This window comes from Quercus lobata, chromosome 5, assembly GCF_001633185.2.
Source record: "Quercus lobata isolate SW786 chromosome 5, ValleyOak3.0 Primary Assembly, whole genome shotgun sequence".
Lineage (NCBI taxonomy): Eukaryota > Viridiplantae > Streptophyta > Magnoliopsida > Fagales > Fagaceae > Quercus > Quercus lobata.
Window position 1 is genome coordinate 23062815 of NC_044908.1, and position 10078 is coordinate 23072892.

The 10078-nt window shown below is 35.0% G+C and overlaps 1 protein-coding gene across 1 annotated transcript; it reads right to left on the reverse strand.

Annotated features, from left to right (window-relative positions):
• Positions 1-614: 614 nt before the first annotated feature.
• LOC115990193 (G-type lectin S-receptor-like serine/threonine-protein kinase At1g67520) lies at positions 615-2600 on the reverse strand. Its single transcript, XM_031114042.1, has 6 exons — positions 2503-2600; positions 2195-2406; positions 1563-1773; positions 1186-1420; positions 989-1076; positions 615-836 (listed from the first exon to the last, which is right to left on the reverse strand). Exons 1-6 carry the CDS (start codon positions 2591-2593, stop codon positions 615-617), a joined length of 1059 nt encoding a protein of 352 aa, XP_030969902.1. The 5' UTR covers positions 2594-2600.
• Between the last annotated feature and the right edge of the window lie 7478 nt (positions 2601-10078).

The window sequence follows — 10078 nt, forward strand, 5'->3', positions numbered from 1 at the left end:
TTCTTCATAGTTTGTAATTTTGTTAATATGGTAAGGGTAAATTTGGTAATTCATTTGGTCAAGCATTTCCATACTCTACTCTCCTTCCAATTCTCTCCAATTTGGGGGAATTGAAAATGAGGAGTTAGAAGTAGTTAGAATCCCTCCAAATCCCTCCCCCTCCTCCCTTAAAAAACATCCAAACAAGATAATTTAACTTACTCTCCCTCCCTCTACTCTACTCCCCTCTACTCCCCATCCATCCAAACAAGCTATAAGTCTCATGTGAATCAATGATTCTTCTCATTCCTTATAACAAGAAGAAAGATAATTTTGATCAATATATATATATATATATATATATATTTGCAATTATCAAGACTTCTAATAAAAACATTAGAAACAAGGATATATCTTGACTAGTTATAATCAACAATAGCCCTTATCAGTTATATAGCCCTTATCAGTTATCACAAAGGCATATATATACATACTTTTTTTTTTTTGCTGAGATGGCATATATATACATACTATATTCTAGTATTTATCTAGGTTTCATCATAGAAACCGTGACACTATTTACGGAACAGCTTTCTGGCTTAATTTCTGAAACCAAAATCTCTTCCACAAATGTGTTAATAAAAAAAAATTGGTTGCTTTGGAGGAGATAGTTGAAGAGTTTCATTTGAAAGCATAGAAACAACATTCAGCATGGTCGGTCTATCTGTTGCTTGGTCTTGTACGCATAAGAGAGCAATGTGAATGCATCTCGATACTTCACATAGACTGCATGAATCATCTAATATTGTTGGGTCAATTAGCTCTAAATCCTTACCTTCATTCCATAATTTCCATGCCTGATACAAGGCCAGTTATACAAACATTATTAACTATTAATTCTAAATTCCATGTATACAAATTAAGAAAGGTCAAATGAAAAACTTACATATTCTATAAGGTTGAGTGGATGATTAGAATGATAACGACTATTATTTTTCTTGCCACTCACAATTTCTAATAGTAGAACTCCAAAGCTAAATACGTCAGTTTTTATTGAAACAACACCATTCATGGCATACTCTGGGGACATATAACCACTGAAATAACAATTAACCAATGAACTTTAGTGTATAAACAAGCACATACATGCTCACAAATAGAGTTAATTAGATTGTACTTGCTTGAAATGCAATGAATACTTTCTACGTTCCAACAACTCTATTTGTGTTTTCTTCTGATTCTTTCAATCCAAATATTCTAGCTAACCCAAAATCAGATATTTTTGGATTCATCTCTTCATCAAGTAAAATGTTGCTATCTTTTAAGTCTCGGTGAACAATTCTTAGTCTTGAATATTTGTGAAGATAAACAAGTCCTTGAGCAATGCCTTCAATGATATTGAAGCATGTTTTCCAATTTAATATGTACTTTTTAGCAGGATCTGACTCATTTTACCAACAAAAAAATTAAAAATAAAAAAAAAAAGCAAGAAAATGATAAGTATTGATTGAATCTATATAATATAAAAGGGAATATGTATCATCGCATAACCAAATTTTCCTAGTAATGGACATATGTCTTACCAAATAGGAAGATGTCTAAACTTTTGTTGGGCATGTACTCATAGATTAGTATATTTTCTTCTTCTTGAATGCAAAATCCTAAAAGTCTTACGAGATTAGTGTGTTGGAGTTGGGCAATGAGAATAACTTCATTCTTGAATTCTACCAATCCTTGTCTGGAACTTTTTGAAAGTCTCTTTATTGCTATTTCTCGTCCATTGGGTAATTTTCCCTGAAAGTATATTGCATTAGTCATATTTTACTCTCATTACCTTAATTCAATATGTACTTTCATTTTCTAACATTCTAGAAAGTTTCTAGCTATCCCTAGGGCTTACTCAAAGTGCTAATTCATTGATCGGATTAATTGGATTAACTAAACTAAGTCTTGAGTTCAAATTTTATCCCAAAAACAAAAAGAAAAGGAGAGAGAATTAGGTTAAGTTAGGTCTTAGATTCAAATGGTTATCATAAAGAAATCCATAAGTACAAAAGTACAACAAAGTTTATAAGATTTTTCACAACTGCAAAAATGGCCGGTTGTGATTGTTGTGCTAATCAAAATCTATCACCTCACCATGCAGTAAAATTTGTTATATTTATACTTTTTAGTAATGTTGTAAAGAAATGGGTAGAGAACTGACAGGCCTTACCTTATAAACTGGTCCAAAACCACCCTCTCCTAATTTATTTTCGGTTGAGAAATTACTTGTAGCAATGGTAATGCTTTCAAAGCTAAAAACATGCAACTCATGGCTAGTTTGCCCATCGTTGTTTTGATTCTTCGTGTTGTCATGTACAGTGGAAGGTATTGCATTACCTCCAAGTTCTTGTATGAGCATATTTTGTTTCCTTTTTCTCTCCCCTAATTAACATAAATGCAAAGTATTAATTGAAAGTTTGTTACTACTTGATCATCAGCAATATATCTAACAAAATCTATGGCAAGAGCATTGATTACCTTCCGCTACGCGTTTTTTATTTATTTTTGCATAGCATAAGAAGAAGAACAAGATGATAATGACTCCTCCTACTGCCACAATGAGCCACATCCACCACCTGTTTCGCTTTGCTGCATTGACAAACAATTTTTTACCATTCTACTGGCAATAGTATTTTTGTTCGTTTTTCTTCCTCTAATAATTTACTATGCATTAAGATGCATGTACTGTTTGTGCTTTATTAAGATTGAACGAATATATTACATGCATTAAGCTTAAAGTGAATTACAAGCTCTGTTTGTTTATATACTAAGTTAGTAACAGACTTAGACAGAAAATAATAATAAACTAGCAACAACTATAGCATATCAAACTCCAAGTCAGCTTCCCAGGTGGTAACTAATGGTTTGTTTGGATTGAGAGGTAAGGAGGGGAGTAGAGTAGAGTATATTTAGCACAAGATTAATTTATTTTTAGCCAACTTTACTTTACTCCCTACTATTGCCCCTCCTTCCCCCCTCCATCCAAACAGGCCATAACTCCACTATAAGAATATTCCCATGTAGGGGCAGAGCCAGAAATTTTTGTTTGGAGGGTTAAGTTGCAGTACTAATATATTTATCAAAACAACCCCCCACACACACATATATACACACACACACACTTTTTTATTTGATAAATTATATATATACACACACCCAACCAAAAAAAAAAAAAATTTGCATAGTATTTTAAATCAAAATTATGTTTGATGACGATCTTTCATAAAATAAAATTTATTTTTAGTGTGAAATTCTTTAAAAGTTTCATTTTCAATACAAATTATCATATTTTATACTAAAATAAGTAAAAAAATCTTTTAACCAAACTAATGAAATTTTCAAAAACATGACTAATTCAAAACTTGGAGGAATAAGTTATGCTTTAAACATATTTGAAGCTATTTTGCTCTAACCCATTATGTGACAACTAAAAAGACATTTCATGTGTAGTTTTAGTGATAAGATTTTTCTAATAAGTCAATGAATTCTTAATTGCCACATAAAGGGTTGAAAGAGATAGATCCAGACATGTTTGGTGCCAAACTTTGTCAAATATTTTACAGATTTAAGAGCACATTTTACAATAAAAATAAAATTGCAAAAAATAAAGTTATGTTTCTATAACTATTAGACCATTTTTTTTTTTAAAGCATCATTGGATTAGTTCAAATATTTGGGGGGGCTAACTCTTATTTTTGTAAGCTAAATTTTGAAAACATTAAAATATTTATATATATATATATATATATAGGAAAATTTCAAAATGTTGGGCCATGTACATGGGTCCGTCCCTGTCTATGCTACCTGCCATTTGTATTTAAATTTACAAAACTACATGTCATATAAGCTCTCTTAACAAGCATTGACATATTGATCCTTCAAATATTCTGAGATTCTCTTATATTTTTGTTTTTTTGTTTTTTGTTTTTTGTTTTTTTTCCCCAAGCTAGGACTAGGACTCTATGGTAGTTACTGTAAAGTTGTTATTTACAATTATTTTGTATTGGCTTTATTTCCGTGCTAAATTTGATTGTAATTCTATTCAATCATTTTTTCCATGTATTTATGTGGGATTTTTATTGTAAGGGTTGTGTGTGAGAGAGAGTGTGAAGTCTCAAGCTTATATTGAAGATCAAGTGGATTTCGCGACAAGCTCACGAGAAGCTAACCCACGAAGTAGCCATGTGTTGAGTACATGACTGGAATGCAAAGAGTCATGACAGCCTGGTTTTCGTGAGTGTCTCGTGGGTAAGGCCTTCCCATGAAATGCTCGTGAAACATTTTGTTTTGCTATCTTGTCATTTCTGCTCTACCAAGTCTTTACCCAGACTATACATATCCTCATTACCCACATATTGTAAGGAGTGCTTTTCAAAGAGAAAAACCTAGCATACACACTTAAGAGTTAGAAATTGTTATACCCATAATCATCTACACTTTTCCTTGTGGTTTTCCTCTATTCTTACCTCTCCATCCCTAAATCCTTGAGAGGCTGATAGCTCAAACACTTACCACACCTAATCTAAGTGTCAAGTGAGGTTTTGGTGCTGTTGGGAAGCATTGGAAGAAACCAATCGTTGGCGGATGCAACTGATTGAATTGCGTGATCCGAGAAAGTTAGAGAAGACAAGGTTTTGTCAAACCAGTTGGTAGCAGGAGCTTGGAGGGCTCAAGTACATTAGGTAGACTAGGATTGGAGTGTCTTTCGTTATTTGTGTACTCCAACTTATTCTCTAGTGGATTGATTTACCGCTTGGAGGCGGCAGAGAGGTTTTTCACTGAGTTCTTTGATTTCCTCTTGGATAACACGTCTTGTTGTTATCTTGTGTTTGCATCATTCTTTCCTAATATTTGATGAATATGGCTTATAGTAGTTTTATCATTTGTTTGCATGCATTTACTCTTATTTCACACTTAGTTTAAGTTAGAGTAAAAGCAACCGAGCCATAACTTTTAATTGGGGGTCTAAACAAGCTCTTGTGTATTCACACATATTCGAGCTTTCCGTTGGTATCAGAGTAGGTGCACTTGTTGTGGTTTCATTACCTAAGTGTGATCCTAGACCCCTTGGCCTGCTATGGATAGTGCTATGGCAAAGGCCAACATGAAGCATAGTTCATGTGTTTGTGATAATGACTCTATGAGCATCTTTGGAGACTTTCCTAGCAATGAGCTTTTAAAGTTATTCAATTCTAAGGAACATGATAGAATTTTTGTACACATGTTGAATTGTTTAGAGCATAGGAATCATGATATTCAAAATAGCTTGTGTGAGTCGAATTCCATAATTGCAAAATATAGGAGAAGGAATAGACATTTGTGTGATAATATTGATGGTTTGAAAAGAAAGCTTCACTCATCTATGAATGAAATGAAGGAAGATAAGTCTTGCTTTAATGGTCAAGAATGTTTATCTCATGCTTGTCTTTTTGTCCATACCGCATTGAAAGTGTTTAATTCATGTTTGTGGTATCTTGACAGTGGGTGTTCAAGGCACAAGACCGGAGATAAAACACTCTTCAAAACTCTTTAAGAGAAGGAGGAAGGTTTTGTGATATTTGGAGATGGTAGCCACTCATAAGTTCTCGAAAAAGGAACTATCAATATTCTGGGACTTCCTTTGTTGACCAATGTTCTTTACATCAAAGGGTTGAAAGTGAACTTGCTGAGTGTCACCCAAATATGCGATGAAGACTTTCTAGTTCAATTCTCAAAGAAAGGGTGTCTAATTCTCAGTGAAGAAGGTGTACAAGTCTTGAAGGGACTTAGGACCACTGACAATTGCTATGGTGTTATTCCCAAGCCAAGCATATCATGTCGGAGTGCTTGAGTAAATCATTTGGAGTTATGGCATCAACGTTTTGGGCAAGCAAATACAAGCAAGTGGAAAAAGTCTTGAAGCTTGAAGCGATGATTGGTTTGTCGAAGTTTGGAAAGATTGAGAAAAATGTTTGTGGTCCATATTAATCGGGTAAACAAACTAAATCAACCCATCCCAAAGTAAATGTAGTTGCTTCATATGGATCTAATGGGTCCAACGAGAATAGAAAGTATGGGTGGAAAACGATACATCATGGTTGTGGTTGATGATTTCTTAAGGTACTCTTGGGTGGAATTCCTTAGAGAGAAGTCGGAGGCATGCAACAAGATGGAAAGATTATGCAAGAGGCTCCAAAATAAAAAGGGAGTTCCCATAGTCAAAATCAAGAGTGATCATGGGAAGGAGTTTAAAAATGCAAAATTTGAAGTGTTTTGCAATGAGCACGATATCAAAAAGGAATTCTCCGCTCCAAAGACCCCACAACAAAATGGGGTAGTTGAAAGAGAGAACTGGGTGATCTAAGAGATGGTGAGAGTAATGCTTCTCAACAAAAACATTCCATAGAAGTTTTGGGCTAAAGCGGTGAACACATCATGCCACATTGGGAATAGGATTTTCTTCCAAGCAGGAACAAAGAAGACATCATATGAGATTTGGAGGGAAAAGAAGCCGAAGGTGAAGTACTTTCGAGTATTTGGAAGTAAATATTACATTCTCAATGATAGGGAGAATCTTGGGAAGTTTTATGTTAAGAGTGACAAAGGGATTTTCCTAAGATAATCCATAAATAGCCAAGCATATAGAGTGTACAATAAGCACACTAAGATGGTGATGGAATCGATAAATGTGGTTATAGATGACACCAGTCCGGAAAAGGATGTTGATGAGGATGGCGAAGCACCAAGCCTCAAGAAGAATAAGGGTGATGATAACATGTCTCAAAGTGATGATGGTGAGAGAGAATCACTGGAAAAGAAGTCTACACCTACTACATCAAGAAGGGAGACTAGATCAACACAAGGGTCTTCAAGCCCACCCACACCTCCGGAAGTTCAAGCTCCAATTTCTCGTGATGGGGAACCCTTCACTTCCAAGAAATTGTTGTCAAGAGTAACTCTCAATCATCCCAAAAGCAACATCATTAGTGATTTAGATTAGTGACTCCGTTTGAGAAGAGGACCGAGCTATAGTGTGAATCATGTAATGTATAATTGCTATCTTGCTCAATTTGAACCCACAAAAGTGGAAGAAGTCTTGAAAGATGAGAATTGGGTAGAATCCATGCACCAAGAGTTACATCAATTTGTTAGAAATGATGTATGGGAGTTGGTACCAAGGCCCAAGGATACACATGTAATTAGCACCAAGTGGATCTTTAAGAACAAGATCGATGAAGATGGTGAAGTTGTTTGAAGCAAGTTTAGATTGGTGGCTCAAGGATATACTCAAGTTGAAGGCGTAGACTTTGATGAGTCATTTGCTCTGGTAGCAAGACTAGAGTCAATCCTAATTCTTCTTTCCATAGCGAGTATTATGAACTTCAAGCTATACCAAATGGGTGTGAAGAGTGCATTTTTTAACGGACTTTTTAACGAAGAAGTGTATGTTGAGCAACCAAAGGGATTTCAAGACCCTCACTTTCTGAACCATGTGCTAAGATTGAAGAAAGCATTGTAAGGGTTGAAGCAAGCACTAAGGGCATGGTATGATCGTCTCACCACATACCTTTTAGATCATGGTTTCAAGAGAGATCAAGCCAATCGAACACTTTTTGTTAAAAGAGATGAGAAATCTCTTCTCATTGCTCAAGTATAAATGGATGACATTGTATTCGGATCCACAATTGATCACCTTGCTCAAGATTTTTCGGAAGAAATGAAAAAGGAATTTGAAATGAGCATGATGGGGGAGCTAAACTACTTTCTAGATCTTCAAGTGAAACAATGAAAAGATGAGATATTTTTATCTCAAGAGACGTATGCCAAAAATCTTGTAAAGAGATTCGGCTTATACTCCAAGAAGCATGCATTCACTCCTATGAGTTTCTCGATAAAACTAAGCCTTGATCCATCCGGTGTGGAAGTAGATCCAACACTATCAAAGCATGATCGACAGTCTTCTCTACCTTACTATGAATAGGCCGGACATTACCTTTAGTGTAGGGTATGTGCACGATTTCAGGCAACACCCAAAGAGTCCCACTTGACAGCGATCAAATGAATTGTTCGTTATATCAATGGCACATCCGACTATGGAATTTGGTATTCAAGAGACTCAAATGAGTGCTTAGTTGGATATTCAAATGCTGACTAGGCCGGGTGCATTGATGATAGGAAGAGCACCTTGGGTGGTTGTTTTTACCTCGGAAATAACTTGGTGGTGTGGGTGAGAAAAAAACAAAATTTAGTCTCTCTATCAACGGCTAAAGCTGAATACATCGCAATGGGGAGTTGTTGTGCACAACTATTGTGGATGAAGAAGCTCTTACATGATTATGGAATCACTCAAGACTGTGTGTGTGTTCTGTGATAACACAAGTTCCATAAACCTTACAAAAAATCCAATTCAGACTCGAAGTTGAAGCATATCGAGATTCGGTACCACTTCATTCGAGACTTGGTGGAGGAGAAGATTATGTGCCTGGAGTTTATCAACACAAACAACCCAAAGGCAAACATATTTACCAGACCTCTCGATTGTCCACAATTTGAGTCTCTCCGTAAGACCATTGGTGTCGGTGTCATCCCTTGACTTCTATCTCTTGTGTGACCTCATGCTGTTCATTGTTGCATACTTGCTATATAGGTGTCACTTGTTTGGTTCGATGATGTTTCTTTTTCAAGTTTGTTTTGTACTTGTTGTTTTTGTTGATCTTACTTTTCATGTTCTGTATTAAAGTGTGTTGAAAAATTCAAAAACCCATAAAAATTGAAAAAACTCCAAAAAGTTTGATTGCTTGTGTTGTGTATATCACATGAGAGTTTGGCCTAATACCTTCGTACTAATGGCCTAGTACATTTACGAGCTTAACTTATTATGTATGCACATTTTCCAAGTGTGAGCGTCATCTAGAAATCTACGTTTGATGGTTGTAAATAGATCTTCAAGCTTATCATAAATGATTGGTAATTAGATTTGCTTGATCTTGATACATGCGTAGACTTATGTCTATATATCTCCTCACATTTTTTTTTTCTTTTTCAAGAGCTCTACAAATGTCAATCTTGAAAAGAGAATTTTGATCTGAAAAGACCATCGCACATACTAGTATTTGATTAGGAAAAAGGGAAAGCGATTTGTACTAAAATGTATGGTGCCAAAAGCCAAAGGCTAAATTGTCAAAGTTACCTTAAAATGTTTATGGTATCGCATCTTAAAAATTTGAGCTGTTTTGATCAAAAGTATGTAAATGGAAGCAAAACAAAAAGCAGTCAATCAAGTATAATCACATTGGTGAGGGGACATATATGTTCATTTCTACAAGTGAAATAGGTCACTTGACTTTGTACTAGTCATGTATGACTTGATTGAATTGATCATTGAAGCTTCATACTAGACTATAAACTAGTTCATACTTGATCCACACACACAACACACAAGTCTAATGTTCAATGAATGCTTATTTCATTTATGTGATTGTACGTGTTCAAATGTGATGTGTATACTCAATTGCTTGTCGATCAAACCTAAAAAGATTTTTGAGTATTTTATATGTTTTTGAAAGTGTTTTTATGCTTTTGTGTCTTTAGAGTTTTTGTACATATTGTCTGTTTCTTGTTTTACTTAAAAACTCTTTCAGAGGAATTTTCATAAGAAGTTTCGTGAGTTAGCTCTTCCCACGAAAATGAGGATGGCAAAAATTGAAAACACTAAATTCAGACAAAAACTTTCGTGACTGTCTCGCGAGAAAAATTTACCCGCAAAACAATTTACATGCTTCAGTGGCATTTTTGCGAGAAACTTACCTGTGAAAATTGCGTGTTTTCAGTTTTTGAAGGGCAGACTATGACGGTTTTCAAACACAACCCCTTTGCCCCTCTCAAGCCTCTCTCAACCCAAAACATATTTTCTCTCAAAAACCTAACAAAAACTCAAGTTCAATCAACTCTAAGTCTCACTAAGTTATGTTTCATCATTCTTTAATCCTTGATTCCTTAGTTTATGTCTTAGATTCTAGCATTTCTTGGGTTGGGTATATTTTTGAAAATGTTGCGAAAACTTAATATTATGCAA

Coding starts and splice junctions, on each gene's coding strand:
- LOC115990193 (XM_031114042.1), bottom strand. CDS start 2,593: ATGTGGCTCATTGTGGCAGTAGGAGGAGTCATTATCATCTTGTTCTTC. Junction 1,421..1,562: donor TTTAGACATCTTCCTATTTG/GTAAGACATATG, acceptor AAAATGAGTCAG/ATCCTGCTAAAAAGTACATA. Junction 837..988: donor GAGTTCTACTATTAGAAATT/GTGAGTGGCAAG, acceptor GCCTTGTATCAG/GCATGGAAATTATGGAATGA.